General features: G+C 35.2%; 1 protein-coding gene across 4 annotated transcripts in view; it reads left to right on the top strand.

The window, feature by feature from the left end:
- Window positions 1-37: 37 nt before the first annotated feature.
- SAMD8 (sterile alpha motif domain containing 8) overlaps window positions 38-27,720 on the top strand; it is a 47,610-nt gene continuing 19,927 nt past the window's right edge. For 2 of the 4 annotated variants that reach the window (XM_010984121.3, XM_031462132.2), the window contains exon 1: window positions 38-228. In XM_010984121.3, coding sequence (XP_010982423.2) covers window positions 55-228 — 174 coding nt within the window. In that variant the 5' untranslated portion in view covers window positions 38-54. Of the gene's footprint in view, window positions 229-2,359; window positions 2,416-5,612; window positions 5,659-27,720 lie in introns of those variants that run through there. The other 2 variants (XM_031462131.2, XM_064488026.1) reach the window with 2 other exon arrangements.

Genomic DNA, 27,720 nt, shown 5'->3' with positions numbered 1-27,720 from the left:
CATCCGGTTCGGATATCAGCGGCTGCCGGCGCGGCTGAAACCGGGGCCGCAGCAATGCCTGCGCGCAGCCGCCACCGCCACCGCCTCCACTCCGGCTCCCCTCCCTGGGCCCCGCCTCCGCCGCTCGAGGCGTTTCACTCCGCCGAGGCCCGGAGGGCGCCGGACTCCGACGGCGGCTCGGACGCCGACTCGGAGGAGGGTTCGGGGAGCCCCACTCGGACCGCGGAGGTGAGCGGGAGCTGAGGCTGAGGAGAGGGGAGTTTGGGGGGCGTCTGCAGTCAAGGGCGAGTGGGGAGTCGGGGATGGAGCCGGGGGATGCCACGGATAGGGACCCGAGGGGCCCCGGGAGATGGTTGAGGGAGCGTGGAGAGTCAGCCCTAGAATGGAATCTGAGGGAAATGGACGTTGTTGAGCCGATGGCCCGACGCTGAGAGGGGTAAATAGAGGCTGAGGGGAGGGCGAGAGGGAGAGTGAGACTGAGGGAGATGTGGCCTTGAAGAGGCAGGCCTTGGAGGTTTTGAAAAGCAGAGTACTGAGGGAAGAAGACTAAAGGGGTCCCTTGGGAATGTGGGACCCGAGGAAGAGATGCTCTGGGATTTGGCGTTGAGGGCGAGGGATCAGAGGAGCAGGGCCAGGGACGATGTTACCACCTGGAGGGAGAGAGATAAGCGGGTTGGGGCTGACGAGATCGCTGATCATCGGGCTGGTAATAATTTGGGGAAGGATTTAGGTTCGAAGGGGCTTATCGAGTGCAAGTCGTCTGGCGTTAAAGGCCAAAAAAAGAGAAATGGTATCAAGAAAGAAAAGGAGCCCTTGAGGGCTCTAATTTAGGGCTTGGTATTTTCACAGGCGTCTTTAATGCATGGAAAATCACTAGGGTTATATACTTGGATTGTAGGGCTTTCTCATTTGTGGACAGAGAATCCTTTTAAGAATCTGGGGTGGGAGGGGCGGTGTTAAACACTGATTTGCCCAAAGACTAGGGGGAAGTAGTGAAAGGAAGTGATGTTTGAAAGATAGTGAAAGGAGTGATTCTGAAAATGAAGATTATCTTTTGGATTTTTTTCTAACAGTAATATGTGTGTGTGTAATATATTAGTGTTTTTTTTTTCCTGTAACTCTTTCTTAAATTTATCTTAAATACCAGACAAATTTATATATTTTAAAAAAGATTTAATACATTACCTTTAAATTTAAACAAGAATTTGGGCACTTGGATTTTACAGATATTCAGTATTGACTGGTTTCACTTTGACAGCTTCAGTTGACACATATTTGCCACAGGGTAAAAAATATGGTCAATTCAAATATCTGGGTTTAAAAGATACATAAAACTGTATGTGAAATCACCACAGCTGAGGAGGCTAGCAGATCTTCCTCTCATCCGTTACTCCGGGAATGGAGTTATCTCTTAAAAATTAGAAGGGTACTTTGGACAGATTTGCAGGACCAATATTAATGCAATTTTGCAAATATTGTATGAATAATATTTTTAGTAGAGTTATCTAGAAAAATAAAGGGGGGTTTTGTTGTTGGCAGTTAAGGGAACTGGGAGAGGTGGGTAAATAGATGCCTTTTATGGAAGACTTAATAGCAAAACCATAATTGTGCCATAAAAATAGTGTTTGCAATATTTATATTCTCTTTAATAGAGATAGACTAATTTCTTTGTAGATTTGTTAAATTATAACATGGCTTTGTGAAAGCATTTGACTTTAGCCACATCTCATATGTTGTTTTACAACTTGTTATCCAGTTACAAGTTTACAAAGTTGTTGACTATTTCAAAACAAACTTTGAATCAAGTGTTTCTTCTCTAAATGGGTATCTGTTATTTAATCTTCATGAGATGATAGTTTACTGATTGCAGCAAACTGTTAAATTAGTTTATGTGTATAGACTATGTCATATCTTCAAATACTCAGTATTTCTTCAAAAGAGAGATGAATGCTTAGCTTTGCTTCTAGCTGTTGTTAAAAGATTAACCCCCTTTTCTTTAAATTAATACAAATGATCTTTAGTTGAAAAAGTATACTTAGTATTACTATTGTTTATTTATGTTTCTTTTTGCCTTCACCAGACGGAGATTCTCTAGAGACTTTGTCTTAATACCTGGCTCTAAATAAAAATCTTGGCAAGTAAAATTTTGCTGAACTGAACTGAAATATAAGAACTCTCTATTAAGGTTACATTTTAATGTTACTATAAAAATAAATTGTTCAATGAAATTGTACAATTAATATATTAGAATGCCTAATAGTTATTTTATCTTTGTTTTGCTTTGACAGTTTTCACAGCTACTTAGTTGTAAAGAAAATCAGTTTTATGGTAGAGCTGTTTGTCTAAGGCAAGAAAATCTGTATTTCTCCAGAAGAAGCCATCATGACTATGATGGCAGAACATGCAGACATTTAGGTAAACCAGCTTTGGCTTCAGTAGCATCTTCTTCATTCTGCAAAGACAGTTCACATTGCACAACTATTTGTAAACATTTTTGTTTTGTTAATCCCTAGATTGTCAGTGCTTTTTCAGAACTTTGCCATAGTTGATTTAGAGACATTTTCATGGCTTTTCTGAGAATTGAAATTTGAGCATTGTTTTTGAAACTGTTGAATCACAGACATTCTAATGAATATTATTAATTATTATTATTTTGTCTTATAATAATGACCATATTAACTAGCTATTCTTTAAAAATTCTTACCTCCAGTCCTGATGGAATATTATGGTGTTATAGTAGGGTGCACCTAACTTGGCCATTAATCATGACAGTGATTCTTACTTTAGGTCTTTTGGTTTTCTGGGCTTTGAGAAATCAGAAGGTTACCTAAAAATAGAATAGCATGGGCCAGGCGCCCTTGGAAAACAATTCAGTGTTTACACGCTGCCTTTGTTGCTGTCTGGTAATTTGCCATCTGAATATACAGATACGGATTTGTGACAGACGTGCTCCCCATCCTCCCATACACAAAGCACCGTCATCACTGAATCTTAAGCCTAACCTGGCTGAATCCAGATTCAAGCCTTCATATTTGAGATGGTTTGTTATTTCACTACACTGGACCCTGCTAGTAATAAAATCACCCAGTACTGACTGTAACATAATGTGAGTCTATCTTGGCTTTTGCTTAGGATGGTAGAAACTAGAAAAACTTGGTTATAACAGTTTCAGCACAGTGTTTCACCATAAAATAGTGTTTTATAATATGTACTTTAGATGAATTTTGTGGAGGCAGAGACCTATTTTTGTATTTGTCTTGAATTTTTATTGTGGGTTTAGTTTAGCTTTTGAATTGTGGCAGAGGTGGTAATCTGTTATCTTGACCCTTTTTCTATTCTCTTAAAATTCTTGACATTTAAGAAATTCTTGTAGGAGGTGAGAACCATGAATTCTGCTAATTTAGGTGCTTCCTGTAAGTTAAACTGTTTCACTGAGTTATTGGAAATGCTTGCAAATTGGTTTTAGTGTGAAACTTCAAGACTAAATTAAGTCAATGTCAGTTTCATCAATATAATATTGGTATGAAAGTCAAAGATTGCCAAAACTATACATTAAATTTTGGGTTCAAATCCAGTGTATTTTTACAATATTGTAATGGAGTTTGAAGTCTTGAGCCAGTTTCTCATTTTCCATTATGTTAATTTGATTTGGAGGTGTAGCATATTTAACAATAAACTTTTTTTTAACCAGTCAAACTGTCAAACTGCTACTAGTCTGCGCAAATAATATTTTAGTGATTAGAGTAAAAATTTGAATTTTATGTAATTGGCTTTTTTACTGGTGTGCTCTAATATGCAACCAGATTAAGGATCCTGTATCAAGCTTACCACTATATTTTTGACTGTTGTGTGAAAACTTTTATTATAACTGGAGGAATAAACTGCACAATGTTGTCTGTTAGATTCTTATTCATTGAACTGAGACAGTTCTGAATGTGGTATAAGAATTAGGTGCAACCTAATAGTGGAAGTCTTAGTTTAAAGGCAAGTTGGAGCTGAAAAGTTTTGTGTTCTTTGGAATACATGATGACTTTTTTTTAAAGTAACAGTATATAAGAGTACATGGTCTGCACAACAACAAAATGTCCTGGGGCTGAATGAAGTGCCAGCCAAGAGAATGATAATGTAACTGAGGAGGCAATTTAATTTATTTTAAATGTGCTGCCCCAGATTCTACTGCTCAGAAGTGGAACATAGCAAAACAGTAGAAAATCACTGCTAGAGTTTCAAAGTGGTTCAGTGTCTCTGAAACTGTTTTGTAATTGTAGCAGATTCATAGATACTATGGAAACAGTGCTCACTAAGAAAAAGTGAACTATCTTTTTGATAAATATAAAATGAAAATAATAGTTCTTGCTTGATCAATGAAAAGATTTTAATTTAGGTTTAAAATTTTTAAATGGAATTTTTTAAAAACTGCGTAGTCTCAGATACCACAGACAGAGAGTTAAATGCCCAAAGTGAACTGTGTCCTCCTACACTTTGGTTTTCTTTCATAAAAAATGACTTTTATGCTCTGGTTTAAGATCTGCACACTGGTATAATTTGTCTCTGTTGTGTGTATTAAATAAGCTTTATTAGGTAAAATTGGATTTAAGCTTATTTTAATAGTATGAGTGGAACTATAATATATAATTGCCTTAAGGAGAATATATTAACATTAACTCTATATAATTAAAAAAAATCTCTTTCCCATTTTTTTGTCCTGGAGTATGGGTATTATTTCTTAGGCTTTATACATCACTTGGAAATGATAACTTTAAAAAAAAATTTACTGTATACCGAATCAGTAATAACTTCCCAAAACGGCACATTTTATTTATGAACCAAGTTTCATCAATTGTTATAAATTTCTTTTGGGGCATTTGAATGTATGGTATGGTATTTAAAGAGGACAGTTGCTTCAGATAGCTGTAAAACTGTACTCCAGTATTTTAGAGTATTCTGTACACACACACACACAAAATCCCACACATAACTGAGTGAAACTACAAAAAAAAATCCAGCATATCTGTTTATTTATTTAATATATTTTTATTGAAGTACAGTAAGTTTACAATATTGTGTCAATTTCTGGTGTACAGCATAATACTTCAGTCATATAAGAATATGTCTATATTCATTTTCATATTCTTTTTCACCATAAGTTGCTACAAGATACTGAATATGGTTCCATGTGCTATACAGTATAAACTTGTTGTTTATCTCTTTTATATATATTAGTATCTGCAAATCTTGATCTCCCAATTTATCCCTTCCCCCCCATAACCATAAGTTTGTTTTCTATGTCTGTGAGTCTGTTTCTGTTTTGTAAATAAGTTCATTTGTCTTTTTTTTTTTTTAAGATTCCACATATAAGTGATATCATATGGTATTTTTCTTTATCTTTCTGGCTTACTTCAGTTAAAATGACATTCTCCAGTTTCATCCATGTTGCTGCAAATGGCATTATTTTATTATTTTTTATGGCTGAGTAGTATTCCATTGTATAAATATGCCACAGCTTCTTTATCCAGTCATCTGTTGATGGACATTTAGGTTGTTTCCATGTCTTTACTATTTTAAATAGTGCTGCTGTGAACATTGGGGCACTTGTGTCTTTTTGAATTAAGGTTCCCTGTGGATGTATGCCCAGGAGTGGGATTGCTGGATCATATGGTAAGTCTGTTTTTAATTTTTTGAGGATTCTCTGTACTGTTTTCCATAATGGCTGCACCAACTGTGTAGGAGGGTTCCCTTTTCTCCACACCCTCTCCAGCATTTATCATTTGTGAACTTTTGAATGATGGCCATTCTGACTGGTGTGAGGTGATACCTCTTTGTAGTTTTGATTTGCATTTCTCTGATAATGAGCAATATTGAGCATTTTTTCATGTGCCTATTGGCCATTTGTATGTCTTCATTGGAGAATTGCTTGTTTAGGTCTTCTGCCCATTTTTGGATTGGGTTGTTTGCTTTTTTCTTATTAAGTTGTATGAGCTGTTTATATATTCTGGAAATTAAGCCCTTGTCAGTCTCATCTTTTCAAATATTTTCTCCCATTCCATAGGTCGTCTTTTTGTTTTGTTTATGGTTTCCTTTGCTGTGCAAAAGCTTATAAGTTTAATTAGGTCCCATTTGTTTGTTTTTGCCTTTATTTCTATTGCTTATGTAGATTGCCCTAGGAGAATCTCAGGATTTATGTCAGATAATGTTTTGCCTTTATTTTCTTCTGAGAGGTTTATAGTGTCTTGTCTTATATTTAAGTTTTTAAGCCATTTTGAGTTTATTTTTGTGTATGGTGTGAGGGATTACTTCACTGATTTACATGCAGCTGCCCAGTTTTCCCAACACCGTTTGTTGAAGAGACTGTCTTTACTCCATTTTATGTTCTTGCCTCCTTTGTCAAAGATTAATTGATGAAAAGTTTGTGGGTTTATTTCTAGGCTGTCCATTCTGTTCCATTGATCCATATGTCTGCTTTTGTACCAATACCATACTGTTTTGATTACTGTAGCTCCGTAGTATTGTCTGAAGTCTGGGAGGGTTATTCCTCCAGCTTCATTCTTTTTCTTCAGTATTGCTTTGGCAATTCTGGGTCTTCTGTGATTCCAAATAAATTTTAGGATTATTTATTTTAATTCTGTGAAAAATGTCCTGGGTAGTTTGATAGGGATTGCAGTAAATCTCTAGTTTGCTTTGGATACTATGGCCATTTTAACAATATTAGTTCTTCCAATCCAAGAACATAGGATATCTTTCCATTTCTTTAAGTCATCTTTAATTTCCTTAGTCAGCATTTTGTAGTTCTCTGCATATAAGTCTTTTACTTCCTTGGTCAGATTTATTCCTAAGTATTTAATTTTTTTAGATGCAATTTTACAGGGGCTTGTTTCTTTACTTTCCTTTTCTTGTATTTCATTGTTAGTGTAAAGAAATGCCACTGATTTCTGTTTGTTAATCTTGTATCCTGCTACCTTGCCAAATTCTCTTACTAGCTCTTTAGGATTTTCTATATACAGTATAATGTCATCCACATATAATGACAATTTTACCTCTTCTCTTCCAATTTGGATCCATTTTATTTCTTTTTCTTGTGTAATTGTTAATGGCTAGGACTTCCAATACTATCTTGAATGGAAGTGGTGAGAGTGGACATCCTTGTCTTGATTCAGATTTTAGTGGAAAGGCTTTTAGCTTTTCACTGTTGAGTATTATGCTGGCTGTAGGTTTGTCATAAATAGCTTTTGTTACATTGAGGTATATTCCCTCTAAACCCACTTTGGTAAGAGTTTTTATCATAAGTGGGTGTTGAATTTTATCAGATTTTATTGTATCTGTTGAGGTGATCATGTAATTTTTGTCCTTTCTCTTGATATGGTGTATCACATTGATTGATTTGTGTATGTTGAACCATCCATGTATCCCTGGGATGAATCCAACTTGATTGTGGTGTATGATCTTTTTTATGTGTTGTTGCTGATATTTTGTTGAGGATTTTTGAATCTATGTTTATCAACGATACTGGCCTATAGCTTTCTATTTTGGTAGTGTCTTGGCTTTGGTATCAGGGTGATGGTGGCTTCATAGAATGAGTTTGGCAGTATTCCCTTTTCTTTTGTATTTCTTTTGAAAGAGTTTGAGAAGGATTGATATGAGCTCTTCTTCGTATATTTTTTAGAATTCCCCAGTGAAGCCATCTGGTCCTGGACATTTGTTTGCAGGGAGGTTTTTATTGCTGATTCTATTTCACTTCTAGTGATTGGTCTGTTCAAGTGATCTATTTCTTCTTCTTCTTCTTCTTCTCCTCCTTCTTTTTGTTTTTTTTTATAGTGGGGGGAGGTAATTAGGTTTACTTATTTATTTATTTTTACAGGAGGTATTGGGGATTGAACCCAGGACCTTGTGTATGCTGAGCATGTGCTCTGCCATTTGAGCTATACCCTCCCCCCTGTTAAATGATTTATTTCTTCTTGATTCAGTTGTGGTAGACTGTATGTTTCTAGAAACTTGTCCATTTCTTCTAAGTTGTCCAATTTATTGCCATATAGTTGTCCATAGTGTTCTCTTAATGATTTTTTTGTATTTCTGTGGTACTGGTTGTAATCTCTCCATTTTCATTTCTTATTTTGTTTATTTGTGTGCTCTCTCTTTTCTTCTTGGTGAGCCTGGTCTGGGGCTTGTCAACTTTGTTTACTCTTTCAAAAAACCAGTTCTTGGTGTGATTGTTTTTTTTCTGTTTTTTTTTTTAATCTATATGTTATTTATTTCCTCCCTGATCTTTATTATTTCTTTCCTTCTGCTAACTTTGGGTTTTGTTTGTTCTTGTTCTAATTCTTTTAGGTGGTAAGTTAGGTTGTTTAAGATTGTTCTTTTCTGAGGAAGGCCTGTATCACTGTGAACTTCCCTCTTAGGACTCCAGCATATTTAAGTCACTACAGTCACCATCTGAACATAGACATTGGTTCCGTGAAACACATAACAAGTAAAGGTTTTATTTTGTTGATATGTCCCTCTGTATTCTAAAAACTGCATAATGATAAATTAGAAGGCATTGGGTCTTTTGTGTGTTTGCATAATGAAGACCAGTGCAATAGTTTGTCTTTCTACTTGTTGGTGCCTGTCACTTTAGGAAATTGTCCCAATTTATTCCCAAATTGTTAAAGTATAGAAGTTCTTTTGGTATCAACAATAATCAATTGCATCAGCCTGTAACATACTTTTTTAAAATGTTGGTGAGTGGTATGCTCCTGTTGAAAAATATTTTTTAATTAAATTTGATATTAAATAAGTCTTTATATGAGAAACTCATGTTGATGTGTAAAATTCTGCACTAGTTAACTGGAATCACTACTGTATTCTGTTTGTCAGTTTATTTTACTTGATTGTATTGTTGTTTCTCTGAAAGGCAATTCTACCTTGAGCAAAATCTTTAACAGATGTTTTCAAATACTCATTTCTTTTATATTAACCCAAAGATTTCAAGAGTTGAGTGGATTTGACTATTGACTATAGATAACTATCCTAATGGTTTAATTTCAGGCCTAGGGCAACACTAGCAAAGAGAGGAATTGATGGTGGCAATACCAGCTTGCATTTACTGGGCAGTTTCTGTTTGCCAATCATTATTACAAATACATTACAGGAATTAGTCTGTATTCTTCACAACAAGCCTGTGGAGTAGGAATTAGTATTCTCCTCATTTTACAGATAAAAATAGTGAGGCCCAAAGAGGTTAAAGTAACTTCTGCTTGTCACATAGCTGTGAATGGTGAATCCACAATTTGAACGTAGGCAGTTTGATTGCAGAACCAACACTCTTACTACTATGCTTTCTGGGTTTTATATCAGATTCTGTGTTGGAATAGCTGTTTGAAATTTATTTAATTCTTTAGCCTTAGTTTCTTCAGCTGTAAATTGAGGCGTTGTACTAAATCTTCCAGTTAACTTCCAATTCTAACATCGTAAGATCTCTGTCATCCTGATTCACAAAACAAGATGTTTAACATTTCTGATTAGTTTCTCTTTGAAATGTCTTAATCTGTTAAAGTATAAAGGCTAAGTCATTTTCCAGAGTCTCACTGTTAATGGGTGATGGAGCTGGATTTATAGTCACATCTTCTCTTGTACATCTTGATCTTACTAGTTGCCTCACTATTTCTTATCTTTTATTTAGTGTGTATAGGCATGGATGGGACAATAATTGAGTTGGACTTATTTTCTTAATTTTTTCGATTGATATCTGTTTGTGTGATGTGCTTCAAACAGGTAAGAAATAATACTGTTCTTGTTTTCTTAAAAGAACCTTTCTATCTCATTATCAAATATTACATCTTCATTGTATAAAACTTAGAAATTGTAGAAGTATTAATGTAGCGAATGAAAGAGTCCACTGGAGAAATAGCTATTAATAGTTTGATATTTTATTCATTTTAAAATATATACATATGTTACATATGCTATGTGCTATTTTTTAGGACGTTTTGCTCCTTTAAAATTTTCTTAATTTTTTATTTGGAAATAATTAGAGATTCACAGGAAATTATAAACATTACAGAGAGATCCCATGTACCTTCAATAGTCATGTCTTGCATAATTACATTAACCTATCCAGACCAGGAAATTGACATTGACTCAATGTTTGGATATAGGTGTGCGTCATTTTATCATGAATAGATTTGTGCAACCATTGCCCCAATTAATGTATAGGAATATTCCATCACTGTGAAGATCTCTCTTAGGTTACCCCCATCCCTTAACACACACTATCTGTGTAACCTCTGGCAACCACTGATCTTTTTTCTACCAGTATAATTTGTCATTTTGAGAATGTTATATAAATGGAATCATACAGTATGTGACCTTTTAGATTGGCTTTTTTCACCCAGCATGATGCCCTTGAGACCAATCTATTCTGAATATCCATAGTTTATTTTTATTGCTGAGTAGGATCCGATAGTATGGATGTATCACAGTTTAACTATTCATATATTATTAGATATTTTGTTTTTATACGTTTCAGGTATTACAAGTAATGAAGCTAGGGACATTTGTGTACAGGTTTTTGTGTGGGCATTGGTTTTCATTCCTCTGGGGTAAATGCCCACGAGTACAGTTGCTAGGTTGTACGATAAGTTTATGTTCAGCTTTTTAAGAAATTGCCAAACTATTTTCCAGCATGGTTATACAATTTTACTTTACTACCAGCAATGTGTGAGATCCAGTTTCTTTGCATCCTTGCCAGCATTTCCTGTTGTCACAATTTATTTTAGCTCTTCTAATAGGTGTATAGTGATACTTCATCATAGACTTAATTTGCATTTCCCTAGTGACTGGACACCTTTTCATGTGCTTTCATGAGCATACCATCTTTAATAACGTGCCTCTTCATGTCTTTTGCTCGTTGTTGTTGCTTTGCATCCTAACTTCAACCCTCACAATCATTTTACACTTTTGACAACTATTCTTTCTAAAGTACACTTTGATTATATCATCCTCTTGTTCAGAAATCTCTAGTGGCTCCCCATTATCTATAGAATATCCTCAACTTGACAGAAGTTTCCATTATCTGGCCCCAATATGTATTTTCAACTTAGTGTCCTAATACGCCCTTGTGCCCTATGAATACTAAAAATTCTGTTTTCTGTCTTCATACTTTTGCGCCTGCAGTTTCCTCGGCTAGTGTGGTTTTATTTCTCCATTTCTCCCTACAGTTTCACTTCTCCTTTAAGTCTCAGTTCAAATGTCACTTCCAAGAGCTCTCTCTGATCTCATCAACTGGAAATAATCCCTCTTTCCAACTCAAGACTTTACAATTTTTAAACAAGTTACATAATTAACTACTTTATTGGTGGTGTTTTGAGGATTAAGTGAGCTAATGTTTATGAAGAACTGGCAACTGTAATTCTTTTTACCTTCTTTAAAAATGATTTTCTTTATTATCCTTTTCTAGACTATACAATCTTTAAGGGCAGAATCTGCTTCAGATTCATCTAGGTAAATGCCACATTGCTTAGTGTGCCTTCACATAACGTGTGCACAGTGAGTATCTAATAGATGAACAAATGTAACAAGAGAGCATCTTAAGACTGTCTATATCCCCAGTGCCTTGCTATCTGACATCTGTATACAGCAGACAGTAAACATTTGAGACTGAACAGTGCAAAATTTATAATTCAAAAAGCCTTCATCATTAGGCAGTCTCATTAATGTAATCTTTAATGTAACTGAAGACCTTTGATAAATTCCTCTGCTGATAACTAGAAAATATTTAAAATTTATGAGATTCAAACCCTACAGAAGTAGAAGCATCCTCAGCTCATGTGAGGCAGTGTGGTGTAGTGAGTAAGAACATGGACTTCAAAATGAGATTGTCTAGGTTGAAAATTTGTTTGTGCTAGTTACTAGTACAAGTTTATCTTGGGCAAGTTTCAGTTATCTGTAAAATGAGGAAGATAATGATACCTATTTATATGGTTGTTGGGAGGATTATTTGAATGTGTAAGTAGAACACTTAGAACATGCTGGCACTTTGTAACTGCCTTAAATGTTAACTGAGCTAATTATTACCCGTTGTACTTCCCTGAAAACACACTGAACACATTTTGGAATTAGAGTTGGATGAGTTAGGATATACAGTTGATCCTTGAACAACATGGCTTTGAATTGCTTGGGGCCATTTATTTGTGGATTTTTTTCAATGGTAAATACTGCAGTACTACACCATCTGCAGTTGGTTGGATCCCTGGATGCAGAACTATGGGTGTGAAGCAACTGCCTATATAGAGGGCTAACTACAGGATATTTGTAGATTTTCAACAAAGTGGAGGATGGGTACCACTAAACCCTGGGTTGTTTAAGAGTCAGTTGTACATTTTTAAGGAACAACACCCAGGAGATATCAAGTATCTTGTACTTGAACATCTTGCTCACTGTATTCCTATACCATTGTTTGGATACCTTGTTGCTTATGATACAGAAGTTAAAAAAACAATCCCTCTTGGATTTTTTTGCTCAGAAAGGATTAACTAGTTGACACTAAGGGACAATGTGTATGTCTTCTTCATTTGAAGGATATGATAAGAAACTTTATTAATTCTGATTGAATATGCTTTCCTGTTTTGTGCTGTTGACTCTTTCTAGGTAATATACTTTTGTTTTGTCTTCATGGACAAATTATAATGACTATTTAACATTTCCTATATTATTTTGACTCTTAAGTCTGTTTGTTTTTTTTTTTTAAATCAATTTAACAGTCTTCTAAACTTTTTCCAAGAGTAGTCTGTCTGGTTCAGATTCTTTTTTAAATAACAGGTGAGTTCTGCAATGTACTTTTGTGTAAGACTTAAAGAATACATATAGTATGATTCCACTTGTATAAAATAGAAAAACAGGGAAAGCTGAATTGTTTATGGATACATGCTTTGTAAGTAAAACTATAAAGAAAAACAAAGGATTACCACAAATGTGGGTTTGTGGTTACTATGAGGGGAAGAAGAGGGTTATTGATTGTGAGTATACACAGGGATACTGGGCTGGTGACCTAGTGGTGATTATAGAGTTTAAGGGAAATGAATAGTTGCAAGCCTGAAATAGAAAGATTTACTTTTTATCTAGCTATTTTGATGAAGGAAAACGGATGTGGGGTGTGAGGAGGGTCATGTCCCAGGTCTCAGTTGAGCCCTTGGCACGTGCCATGCCAAGTGTGGGTCCTTGGCTTCGCGCAGGAAAGAATTCAAGTGCGAGCCACCATTGAGTAAAGGTAGATTTATAGAGAGAGATACATACTGCATAGGGTGTAAGGCAAAAGAAAAGCAAAGAAAGAGGTGTGGGAATTGGGTGCTCAGGTTAAAGTAAAAGTAGGTACACACTCCATAGACAGAGTGCGGGCCATCTCCAAAGGAGAGAGAACGCAAAGGGCACTAGGCGTGGTGTTGTCACTTTTTATGGTCTCTGTAGCTTCACATGCTTACAGGTGGGATCAATCCAACTGCCCTGGGGAAGGGGCTGAGATTACCAGGAATTGGGCCACCGCCCATTCTTTGGCCTTTTGCGGTTAGCCTTGGAGCTGTCGTGGCACCTGTGGGCATGTTATTTGATCACACTGTTACAGGTGAGCACATAATGAAGCTCAAGGTCTACGAGAAGTTAAACCTCTTAATCCTCAAGGCCAACTAGGAGGTGAATCTTCCACCATTTTGGTTGCTGTCATTCCTTTAGTGGTTGTGCCCTGCCCCCTTCCCTCCTGTCTCAATTTGTATTGCATTATTAACACATACATTTACCTAGTTTTGGTACCTAAATAGTTAGCACAGATTTCCAGACAGACATTGAAGAAAATGTATTGTTTTTATCTGCAAAAGGATCTTTTAACAAAAATTGACTTTTATAATAAAAAAGCCCTACTTTCCTCCATAATTCTCTTCTATATTATATTTCACTTAAAAGTCATCTGGATCTTGTTTCCAGTGTGCTTTTCTTATTTTGAAGATATTTGCTTTATCCTCTTTTTGGACTTCTTTAAAGTCAGAGACTAGTTAGCTAGTCTTATTTGGAATTGTCAGATTTAAATTAGCCATCTTTGTAGAAAAATGAAGGTCTTAAGGATACTAGAAAATGGTTTGTTTATACAGCCTTAGACATATAGTAGATAAAAATTAATGTTTTAAGAAACACTCCCAATGCCATCTCAATAGTTAAATTTATGCTTATTGTTAAAGATCTGTGCTAATTTTAGCTGTTATCTTAACCTCTGACATCATAGTATAATGGTTTAGACTAGAGAAGATAATTAAAGAGGCAAATCCAGATTGTAGGTCAATCTACAGAACTGCCCTGAACTCAACCCTTCTCCTTCCATCCCCCAATGATGGGGCACTGTTCTAGACTAAAAGAGACTGAAGAGAAGTGATGACCAATTGCAGTGCATGAATCCTGATTTTGAAGGAAAAACATAAAAATACATTCTTGGGACATTGGGGGTGATATTATGGTTGATTTTCTTAGATGCGGTAAGGAGTATTGTGCTTGTATAAGAAGTTGTCATTACTATTAGAAGATGCATGCTGAAGTATTTATGATATCTTAATGTCTTCAGTGTTAAATGATTTAGCAATATGTGTGTGTATGTATAAAGCAAATGTTTTGAAGTGTTTGAATCTTGAATTTGAATCTTGCCAGTTTCAAGTTGTAGGACTTGGTCACTTTACTTAAATTTTCTATCTTTGTTGTCTCATCTGTAAAAGAGAGACAATAGTAATATCTACCTTTAAAAAAAACTGTTGTGAGGATTAAATAAGATTGTACAGATAAAATGCTCAGAACGGTACATGAACGTTCCATAAACGTGACTGCTTCTGCTGTTGTTATTGCTGTGTATTCATCTCATTATCTGTTACACTGAAGAGGGCTTGGAGGTCTCAAGAGGTGGAAAATATAAAACAGGTCCAGGCAGACAGAACCCTCAAAGCAACTAGGCAAAGAGGCAAAGATGAAGCAGAAATTATGATGGTAATGGTGATGATAGAGATAATGGAGGAGAGGAGGAAGAATAAAAATGAAATTACATGTGAAATCACCCTACCACTGTCTGACCTGTAGCAGGTGTTCATAAAATGTTAGTTTTCTTCTGTTAGCCCTTTCTCTCCTTCCTCATTTTACAGGTAAGGGTATTGAGGTGCAAGGAGTTTAGATTATTTTAAATCGCCTAAAGAGTTCATTCAGGTGTTGAAATTAAACTCCAAGAATTTTGGTAACTCAGTGCTCCCCCTCACATCATTCAGTTTTTCTTTGGAGCTAAAGGACAGGTTGAAAATAAAGGTACTAAATTCTACCAGGGATTTATAGATTTTAAAATGTTTATTATAGAGTTTTTAGAATTCTCATCATATTGAAAATTCATTTATTTCCTTATAATTATCAGAAATATATAACTTGTGGATAAATTTGATTGTAATAATCAAAATTCTGTTTTCTGGGCACTGGATTTTGATCCTATATACAGACTATTATTTTTAATATTATATATCAGCAGTCAACCCTAAAGTGTGATACTTCTTTTCGCAGTTTTGTGTATGTGTTTAACTATATTTTATTCAATTGTATCATGTAGATTGTAAGATAGGACAGACAACAACTCGACATAAAATTAACATGTAATAGTTGAAATAAGATGTGTGCAAATGCACCTCAAAGATTAATGTTAGCCAAGCCAGAAGTAGAAGAACAAGCAGAATTAGACTGAGTGGTCTAACATAGTGTTTTGAAACTCTTGGTATGTATCAGAATCACTTGGAGAGCTTTTAACGATATATAGATGTAAAGCTCCTATTTCTTGGGAGACCCAGTTGTCCTGGGGTAGGGCATGGGCAATGGTACAGGCACGTTTTAAAATTTCATACTAATTTAATGTCTAGCCAGTGTTGAAAGCCATTGTATGTATAGTTTCTTTAGAGCATAGGCAAAGGAGGAGTCAGAATTGGCTTTTTATATCCCACACTGTTGAGGAGGGAAACAGACAGGATGGGAGATACGAATAACCTATTCTAGACAGGTACTCTCTGGCACAGATGTTACATTAGGTTTCATAAAAGTCTGAATTAAATTTAGCTTAAGCTCATCTGCTTTTCTTTGATTTGATTGCTTACTTTACAAGTGACATACTGATTATTAAATCAGCTTCCTAGATATGTTCAAATTGTAAAAGGATGTGCATGAGTCAAGGTGCTTGTGCTTTTCTTTCTAGACATTAAGTGTCTAGTATTGGCATTCTAGTTTATCTGAGAATACCTTGTGAGTTTGCTGTTAGTCTCCCTTGGTTTGGTCAACTCTGGGGTACTGACAAGGTCGAGTTTTGAACTTTCAGGGCTGAATACCAGATCCTGATCCTTGTGAATTTACCAAGTTAGTGACCAAGGGTTATCTCTTGAGAGTTGGATATTCTAAATTTGTTGATATAAAACTATCTGAAGTCCCGAAGAATTTACAATAAAATTTTATGATTAAAATATGCATAAATAAAAGGAAAATTTTAAATCTTTTTATGAGTGTATACTCTTTAAGAATGAAATAACCACCTAAATGTCCATTGACAGATGAATGGGTAAAGATGTGAGATAAATATATATATATATATATGTATATACACACACACACACATATATACACAATGAAATATTACTCAGTCATAAAAAAGAAGGAAACAATGCCATTTGCAGCAACATACACCTAGAGATTAAGTGAAGTTAGTCAAAGACAAATATATCACTTATGTGAGGAATCTAATAAAATGATACAAATGAACTTATTTACAAAACAGAAATAGATTCACAGACATAGAAAACAAACTTGTGCTTACCACAGGGGAAAGGGAGGGAGAGGGATAAATCAGAATTTGGGATTAACAGATACACACTACTATATATAAAATAAATGTATGGCACAGGGAACTATAGTCATTATCTTGTAATAACCTATAATAGAAAAGAATCTGAAAAAGAATATGTATATATATACAACTGAATAACTTTGCTATGTACCTGAAACTATACTTCAATTTTTAAAAAATTGAAAAAAAAGTCATTCATGAGCATGAAAAAAAAAAAAGAATGAAATAATCGGTCTGAAGGCAGGGTTTTTTTGTTGTTTTTTTTTTTTTTAATGATCTTGTTCAAAACAACATTGAGGAATTGAGTTATTTAATTATTTTGACTCTTGCTTTTTTGTTTTGCACATTCATTTAATAATGCTTATTGAGAACTTAGTATGTGCTAATCATAAAGGCCTTAGTAATGTTCTTAGTAATCACTACTATCTTCTATAAAAACAAAACAAAGATAACCTAACAAATAAAAACTCACTAATAAGCTCTCCTACTGCCCTAGATGCTAGATACTTTTTTATTTACTAAATACATTCTTATTTTCATTTTTCTCCTCTTTCTATAATTTGTAGTGTGGTATTTGTCTAGTTTCTTATTCTTGATACTGTTAAACCTAATTAATAGATGAAATGGCCAGATCAGAGCCTTTGTTTTGTTTATATTTTTGATGGGACATTTTAGTATTCAAGTCTTTTTCCACTGATACAGTGTGCTTGGTTGAGAAAAAAATAGTTGAACAGCTTATTGTAATAAAACATGTCATTCATGCCAAAGATAATGCAAGTATATATAATGAGAAGAACAGATAAAACCATATCCTGCTTAATTAATTTCCCAGGAAATTAGAGGAAACAACACAAAGTTCTTTGCCTTACATAGAATTATACCAGAATTGGACCTCATGAGAGCTTGAAGCCTTTAACTTTGGGTACTTTACTTGATTTGAAAGATGACAGCTTGCAAGACTGAAGGGCTTGTGTGGGTGTATTCTGTCAGGGTTCAGTTACAAGAGACAAAGCACTCTAGGCTCTGGGCTGGGCTACTAGGAATGACTTCTGGAACAAGATTTGAGCTGGCATGCTAGAGGAGTGCTACCTTTGCCACAGTCAGCAATACCTTTATTAGGGTATTAGAAGGCCAGCATGAAGCTATCAGTTTAAGAATTTGCCATGTAAGCAACAGCAAAAATAAACCAATTCAAAACTGAGCAAAGGACTTGAATAGACATTTCTCTGAAGAAGATATACAAATGTCCAGAAAGCACATGAAAAGATGCTTAACATAACTGATCATGAAAATCAAATCAAAACCACCACTTCACACCCATTAGAATGACTACTCTTAAAAACAAAACAACAACAAAAAATAACGAGTGTAGGTAAGGATGTGGAAAAATTAGAACATTTGTGTGTTGCTGATGGGAATGTAAAATGATGCAGCTGCTTTGAAAATGGTATGATGATTCCTGAAAAAATTAAACAGAATTACCAGATGACCCAGCAATTCCATTTCTGGGTATATACTCCAAAGCAGTGAAAACAGGACTTGAACAGATATTTGTACACCCACGTTCACAGCAGCATTATTCACAATAGCCATAAGTTGGAAGCAACCCAAGTGCCCACTAATTGATTAATAAACAAAGTATGATTTATACATACACTGGAATAATATTTAGCCTTAAAAAGAAGGGAAGTTCTGACATGCTGCAACATGGATGAACCTTGAAGACATTATGCTAAGGAAAATGTGCCAGACACAAAAGGACAAATATTGTAGAATTCTACTACATGAGGTATCTAGAATAGTCAAATTCACAGAGATGGAAAGTGGATTAGTGGTTGACGGGGGCTAGGGGGAGGGGACGATAGAGAGTTATTGTTTAATGACTATGGAGTTTCTGTTTGGAATGATGAGAAAGTTCTGAAAATGGATGGTGGTGATAATTGCACAACAATGTATATATATTTAAAGCCACTGAATTGTACACTTAAAAATGATGAAAATTGTACATTTTCTGTTATGCATAGTTTAACACACACACTCAAAAAGAAGATATCATATCTGTGATGCAGGTGTTAGGAAGCCAGTGCTGCCACTCTACAATTGCAGCTGCTTCCTGACACAAAGTTAGTGAATGAAAACTGAAAAATTACATGCACAGTCACACACAGCCAACATTTCCATAGTCTTTCTTGTGGATAGCCAAAACTTCAGGAAAATGGCCCCTACTTCACTTTCTGCTTTCCACATCTCATATCAGAGCATCTAGTTGGCTGACCCTAATCTGCATTTAGAATGCTACTTGCGAGGGATCCTGGGGAATAATTTTTAGCTTTGTGGTAGCAGAAAACAACTAGAGGGAGATTGGAAAGGATGCTGAGTGCCAGTTCATCATATTTGTCACAGACACTGAGTCAGTGGTGATTCATAGATAGTAATACTCCTTTTAGTCAAGTCATAATTTCCAGTAGTAGCCAGATTGTCCTGCAGCTGGTCAGTCACAGAGGTAGGGTAGGGCAAAACAAATAGCTTCAGTGAGGCAGAATAGGGAAAGAGTTTGTTGTTTCTAGTCATTGTCTCCTTTTACAGTTCTGGGCTGATTGTGCTTTGTTAAACCTAACATACAGTATTTACAGTTATAATATGGTATAAGTGAGTTATTTATATTATTGCGAAGGGATTTAGGTCACTCTGGTGGTGTGCACTAAAGGCTTATTGATTAAAGAATAGCTGTGCTGCTGTTAAATACTATATTTAAAGTTCTTATGTTCATGATACAGTGTTTTCATTTTATTAAGTTATGGAGATAAGAACATAGGAAGTATACTGAGCTCTTTTGCTTTCAGGCTGCTGAAATCTCCAATTAGTATGAACTAAATTTGGAGGAAAAGAAAGAAGTTTGCTAGTAAATAGTTGATGTGCTAAAAATTGCATTTTAAAAATAGTTTTCAAAAATTTCTAGCTAGACTCCACCGAAAAGATATCTTTTCTTCAGCTTTGTACAGAACAGTCAGCTACTTCAGTTAAGCTGTTATCTGTGACTTGGAGCTAAGTTTTTAATTTTTTTTAATAGACTTTATTCTTTTAAAGCAGTTTCAGGTCCACAGCAGAATTGAGCAGAAAATACAGAGTTCGCATATAGCCCTCCCCACCCACACATATATACTCCCCTACCCTCAACATCCCTCATCATTGTGGCATATTTGGTACAATCGAACCCAAATGGGCACATTATTATTAACCAAAGTCCATAGTTTACATTAGGGTTCACTCTTGAGACTTGGAGCTAAGTTTAATACCTATTGATTGTAAGATTCTGCATGAGTGGACTATTCTCTCAGTGCCTTGATAATAGAGTATTGACCTTTGATAACTGAATAATTCCTAATTGCTCATGATTTCAGAATAAATTTTGAAATTTTATCTCAAATTGACATGTTTCCTTTACATACAAATTAACATTTTGGACAAGCCCATGCTTTGCATGCTGTGCTTTTTGATGTGGATCAAGCTTTAATGACTTACCTCAGATTTTTTGATACTGTTATTCCACTTCTAGAAATCTAACCTGAGATATTGCAGTACTGTTGTAATAGTAATAAAATTGTACACAGTTGCCAACAGTGGGGAAATAGACATATTATATGGCCATACAATGGAGTCCTTTTCAAAGGATAGTTTAATAACGTTAGACAGGACTCATGCAATAATGTTAAGTAAAATGATACAAAATTATCTATGGTATGCTTTTTCTATAGAAAATTCTATGTGTGAAAGGTAAATTAAAAGTTGTAAAAAAAAATTGTGAGCAATAGTTCTCTGAGGGATAATTTAAAAATTATTTTTTAAATGTTCTTCAATTAATATGTATTGTTTCTATGTATTCTTCTACTCTTTTAATTATAGAAATATATTACTTTAAAAGAGTCAAACAATGCAGAAATTTGTATACTAAAAACCTTAAAAGTCCTTCAATCCCCTACCAAGACAAATGAATTCCAATTTATTAATTTGTTCTCTTAAGGATTTTGCTTTTGATGTCATATCTAAAAAATCTTTACCTAACCTAAGGTCAGAAGTGTTTTCTTTCAGAATTTTTCTAGTTTTAGATTTTACATTAGGCTGTGACCCATTTCAAGTTAATTTTTGTATGTGGTGAGAGGTATAGATGAATGGTTTTTGCATATGGATATTCATGTGTTCCAATACCATTTGATGGAAAGACTATTCTTTCTTCACTGAATTGCCTTTGCACATTGGTAGAAAATCAGATATCCATATAGATGGAGCTCTTTTTCTGGATTCTCTGTTCTTTTCCATTGATTTGTTCAACTTTATGCCAGTAACATTTTGTCTTGATTAGGGTAGTATGATAGAATTCTAAAATGACCTCCAATGACCTGTGTATAGTGGGTGAGACCTGTAAATATGATTGGTTATCACTCTGTGATTATGTTATATTATATGGTACAGTTGACTAAGAAAGGGAGATTATCATCTGTGGATCTGACCTAATCTGCAAGCCCTTAAAAAAGACTGGGCTCTTCCTGGAGAAAGGGATTCTGAGTTACAAGGGGATTCAATATAGGAGAAGTTGCTGGTTTTCAGGGTAGTCACTAAGTTATGGTAATTTGTTACATAACAATAGAAAACAAGCACTGTATGATAAGGTAACTGTATGGTGAGTCTTGAAATCAGCTACCTAAGCATGTTCTTTTTCAGGGTTGTTTTGGTTATCCTGGGTCCTTTGGATTTCCATTTAAACCTTTGAAGTAAGTTTATCAGTATCTACAAAAAAGTCTGTTGGGGTTTTGATTAGAATTGCACGATTATAGAGATCAAATTTGGGAAGAACTGATGCATGTCGCCGAAAAATGAATCAGTCAATCTAAGAAAGAAACAGAAAATTTTATTCAAGCCAAATTGAGGATTATAACCTGGGAACAGCATTTCAGAAAGCTCAGAACTAACTCTTCTGCACGTTTGAAGTCAAGGCACAATTACATAAGGTTTTTGAGACAGAGGGCTGTACATTAAATTATGTATTACTGACAGTTTACACAGTCCAGATCTGAGAGTCATGGTGGCCCCTTACAAGTTCCAGAAGGAATGTAATCTTTTAAGGAGTTGTCTTGTTGGTGCTAGGGGAACATAGCTCTTTATGGCTGAGCAGATATTTCTGCCGAAGGGGAAGATTTAGTAGATGCATCATGTAGATATACTGTGCACAGTAGTGGGGAGAAAGGAGGCCAAAGGGCAGGAGAAAATTTTTTATGTTTAAGTTTTTCTTGTCTTGACATAAAATGTGAATTTTATTTTGCACATCTTAACAATATTGTCTTCTGATCCACTCATCTCATTATTTACTTACATCTTTAATTTCTCTTAGTGTTTTATAGTTTCTAGTGTACAGCTCTTTCCCATGTTTGGTCAGATTTATCCTTGAGTATTTTCTACTTTTGATGCTATTGTAAATGGTATTGTTTTATAAATTTCAAATGTTGATTGTTTATTGCTAGTATATAGAAATAGTTATTTTTTGTTTGTTGATATTATATCCAGCAATCTTGCTAAACTAATTTATTAGTTCTAGTAGTTTGTGTGTGTGTGAGTGTGTGTTTATGTATTCCATTGAATTTTCTACATAGATGATCATATTGTCTAAGTGCAATTTTGTTTCTTTCTTTCTAATCTGTGTGCCTTTTACTTCTTCTTGCCTTAATCTTCTGGCTAGATTGTCTAATGTTTTATAGAAATGGTGAGAGCAAACAGTCTTGCCTTATTTCTGATATTAGAGGGAAAGCATTCAGTCTTTTCATCATTAAGTATGATGTTAACTATAGGTTTTTCAAAGATGCCCTTTATCAAGTTGATGAAGTTTTTCTCTATTGTTTGCTGAGAGTGTTTATCAGGAATTAATTTTAGATTTTGCTAAATGCTTCTTTTGTGTCTTTTGAATTATTGTATAGTTTCTCTGTTTTAGCTTGTTAATATGGTGAATTATTTTAATTTTCAAGTGTTTATTAACTTTGCATTCTTGGGATAAACATCACTTGGTTATATTGTATTATCCTTTAAAAATATTGTTGCATTTGATTTGCTAAGATTTGTTTAAAATTTTTGCATCTGTGTTCTTGAGGGCTATCAGGCTATAGTTTTATTTTCTTGTAAATTTTTCTGGTTTTGGTATCAAGGTAATACCGGCCTCATGGAACGATTTCAGAAATATTTCCTCCTTTTCTGGAGGAGTGTTATTTTAGTAGTCCATTTCTCCCAACTTTTACGCTATTGTTGACATATTTTACTTACATATTTACTCCTGTGATTATTACCATTTCTGATGTTCTTCAGTGTTTTGTGTAGATTTGTATTTTCATATAATGGCATTCTGCCTGAAGGACTTCCTTTTCACATTTCTGGTAGTTCAGGTCTGTTGGAGATTAAATTGTTCAGCATTTGTGCATCTGAAAAAGTATTTGCTTTACATTTGTTTTTGAACAACATTTCACCAGTCATAGAATTATAGGTTGACCCCTTTTTTTTTTTTCTGAGTAAAGGTAGAGTTATTTAGAAAGATACATATTTCATAGAGTGCAGGCTGTTTCAGAAGGCGAGAGAAAGTCCACGGGGTGTGGGGGTTGGGTAGTCAGGTTAAAGTAAAAGTAGATACACACTCCATAGAGTGTGGATGTTCTCCTCTGAAGGGAGTGAGAGAGGCCATGAGACGTGGTTTTGCCAGTTTTTATGGGCTGGGTAGCTTCACTTGCCAACAAGTGGGATGACAATTCCAACTATCCTGGGCAAGGGGTGGGATTTTAAGATTTTTCTCAGGAATCTGCCCACTCTTTGACATTTTATGTTTAGCCTGGGGATTGAAGTGGGCATGTTATTTATCATGCTAAAATATTACAATGAGCTGACCTTTCTTTTCAGTACTTTAAAGACTGTTTCACTGTCTTCTAACTTGTGTTGTTTCCAGTGAGAAATCTGCTATAAATTCTGCTATCATCTTTATTCCTATGTACATAATATGTATATTTTCTTTTTCATTTTAAGATTTTCTCACTGTCACTGGTTTTGAGTAATTTGATTACGATATGGTGTGGTATAGTTGTTTTCTTTGTGTTTTCTGATGTTTGGAATTTATTCAGCTTTTGAGTATATGTGTTTATAGTTTTCACTAAATTTTGAGAAATGTTGACCATTGTTACTTCATGTATTATTTTTCTGTCCTCTCCCTTCTCTCTCTTCTCCTTTGAGGATTATAATTACATCTCTTGGCTGGTTGAAGTTGTCCCACCTCTCACTGATGTTCTTTTAATTTTTAATTTTTATTTTTATTGTGGTAAAATACACCTAACATAAATTTATATTTTAACCATTTTTGAGTGCACAATTTAGTGGCATTAAGTACATTTACATTGTTGTGCAGCCATCATCACCATCCATTTCCAGAACGTTTTCATCATCCCAAGTGTACCCATTAAACAATAATTCCCCTTTGTCTCCTAATGCCCAGTCCCTGGAAACCATTACCTACTTTCTGTCTCTGTGAGTTTGACTACTTTTGGTACCTCATCTTAGTGAATCATGCAATATTTGTCCTTTTGAGTCTGGCTTATTTCACTTAGCATGATGTCATCAAGATTCCTTTTAAAGGCTGAATAATATTCTCTTCATTAAAACAAATTCTCTTTTTTCCTTTGTTTCACTGAATAATTCTTATTGTTATGTCTTCAAGTTTATTTATTCTTATCTTCTGCAGTATCTAATCAGTTGTTAATCCCATCCAGTGTGCTTATTACATATCTTATATTTCATCTCTAGAAGTTTGAGTTAGATCTTTTTTATGTGTCAGTGTCTCTATTTAACTTTTTGAACATATATAATACAGTTATAAGTGTGTTAACTTCCTTGTCTGATAATTTTAAAAAAAAGGTTTTTTTGTTTTGGAGGTTTTGGTGGGGGGAGGGGAGGTAATTAGGTTTGTTTATTTATTTATTCTTAGAGGAAGTACTGGGAATTGAACCCAGGACCTCTTGCATGCTAAGCATGTGCTCTGCCACTTGAGCTATACCCTCCCCCCTCGTTGTCTGATACTTTTATCATCTGAGTCCATTCTGGGTCAATTTCAGTTGATTTTCTACTCACTATAGATGAGTTTTCCTGCTTTTTTGCACACCTGCTAATCTTTGTTTGCCAGACATTGTGATTTTACCTGTTGGGTGCTGAATACTTTTGTATTCCTCTTAATATTCTTCAGCTTTATTGTGGGATGTTGTTCAGTTACTTGAAAACAGTTTGATCCTTTTGGTTCTGTTTTTAAGATTTATTTGTCTGGATCAGAGACATATGTAGTCTAGGGCAGGATTTCTCAATATCAGCACTATAACGTTTTGGGTAAGATAATTCTTTGTTGTGAGGGGCTGCCCTGTGCATTGTAGAGTGTTTAACAGCATCCCTAGCCTCTAGTGTTTAGATGACGCCCTAGTTGTGACAGCCAAAAATGTCTCCAGAAATTGCTGAATGTTGGGGGGGAGGGAACAAATTGCCCCCAGCTGAGAACTACTGTTTTAGGGTTAGTTTTGCCTTACTACTATGGAAAGATCTTCCTGTGTATTCTACCCAGTGTTCCATGGATCATGAGTTTGTTGATTCCCACCCCCTCTCCTGGCCCCCTGTCTGGTTGTTTGCAGTAGGTACTTCTAGTGGTCTTGTGTGAGTACTGGGCGCTGTTGTCTCTAATCTTTCTATTTTCAGTCTTGTTTGGTTTCCTCACATATATGTATTGATCAGCATTCATATGCATATCCAGGGAGATTCTCTGCAAATCTCTGGAGTTCCATCTTAGTCCACTTGGGCTATTATAACAAAAATACCATAGATTAGGTGGCTTAAACAACACATTTATTTCTCACAGTTCTGTAGGCTGAGGAGTCCAAGATCAGAGTACCAGCAGATTTGGTATCTGGTGAGGGCCTGCTTCCTGGTTCAGAAATGGTCATCTTCTAGCTGTGTCTTTACATGGCAGAAGGGATGAGAGAGCTCTCTGGGGTGTCTCTTACAAGGGCACTAATTCCATTCATGAGGGTTCTGCCTTCATGACCTAATCAGCTCCTAATACTATCCCATTGGAGGTTAGAATTTCAACATAGGAATTTGGGGAGGACACAAACATTCAGTCCATCACAAGTTCTCTGTCTGTACATATTTCTCCTCTCCAGTATTCAATCCCGTGAACACTAGCCAACTTGATCTCCCTTAGACTCTCAGCTCCATCTCAACTCAGCAAGTCTCCTGGGCCTCACCCAGTTTATATCCTTACCACTCATGGCTGGAGCAGTAGGGCTCAACTTGTTTTCTGTCTCTCAAGGATATCCTTTGTTGTCTGGTGCCATGTCTTTTTTCCCCCCATATGTTTTGTCTATTTTTTGGTTGTTTCAGGTAGGTAAAAGGCAGAAGGGTAAATCTGGTTTCTCTTATTACATCTTGGTCAGAAGCAGGAGTCTCTTTAACTGATAATTGATTCATATTAATTATGGGTTGATGCTGAAAATGTTCTGAAACATTTACTAACCTAAGTTCTCCATTTTGTAGATTTGTATGAAACCTATAGCTGTCATAGTCTTCATTAAGTCTCCTGTTCCCTGTAGTCCCTATGGCAAAACATAAATATTAAATTGGCCCTGTAGCCTTTTATCATCTTTTAATATATCTCTTTAATGCAGGTTTTTACAGTGTTAGCTAAATATGGGCCTCTAACTATACATAGTAGCATACAATTAAAGGACATGTCTTGACCTGATGAAGCACAACAGTGCAATGTGTCATGCTTTTTGGGCATTGCCACTGTAGACTCAAAGACTTCCAGAAGGCTTTCTTGTATAATTCATATTTCAGCAGCTAAAACACCAGCATCAAAGCCTGTTTGTTAGCCAGATTGAAGGTGATATAATAGAGGAAAGAAAAAAAAAAAAAACCATGAAATCATTTTGTGTGGTGTGAGGTGAAACTGCTGAAGAATAAGGCTACAAAGATGGGAGTGACTTGGAACCCATCGGTGGTAAGCTGTGGAATTTGGCCTTGTTTTGTATGAGATGGGCTACTCATATTTGTTACTTTTGTAACAGTTGCAGAGTTTGTAGCATGTGCTTGTTGCATGTTCAAGAATGGAATAATTTATTCAGAGAATACCTTGAGGAAAAGATATGTATATAGTGAGTAGGATGAAACTATCTGGCTGTGTATGTGAACTAAAACATAGCAAAATCATTTTAAATGGAATTATATATATGTAATAAGTGATAAAAAAAATTATATATATACATCAAGGTGTATAAATTCCATGAGTTGAAGTGAATACATCCTAATTCCCTGGTCTTTGGGGTGGCAATGATACACTGTAGCTAAAAAGAAGAGTTGAGTAAGAGTTTTTGTAGCCCTACAGTATATAAGAATTAGCCTTTTAAAACATATAGATTCCTTATAGATGGATATACTGTTAATATTCTAAGAGTGAAAAACTGTTGTAGAATGATAATATTAAAAGCTTTGTTTGGGAACAAAATGTGATTTAAGGCTTCCAAAAACTAGGATTGCTTTTTAGTAGTTAAGAAGTAAATATATAATGAGTTTATTTCTTGCTGGCTGAATATTTTTGGTGTAAGAGGTGCTCATATAAGTTGAATATCTGCCTTTTTCAGGTGATTATAAGTCTTCCTGTCAAGAGTTTGTGTGGATGGAAGAGAATGCAGAACAGTAGCAGCTTTTTACTTTCCTCAGAATAAGGAAGCTTAGAAAGCTTTTCATAGCTAAAAATGAATGTTATAAGGGAATCATAAGTGCCAAAATCCAGAATT

Source organism: Camelus dromedarius, chromosome 8 (genome assembly GCF_036321535.1).
Source record: "Camelus dromedarius isolate mCamDro1 chromosome 8, mCamDro1.pat, whole genome shotgun sequence".
NCBI lineage: Eukaryota > Metazoa > Chordata > Mammalia > Artiodactyla > Camelidae > Camelus > Camelus dromedarius.
The sequence above is the reverse complement of the archived record's forward strand: the minus strand, read 5'-3'. Positions and strand labels throughout refer to the sequence as shown.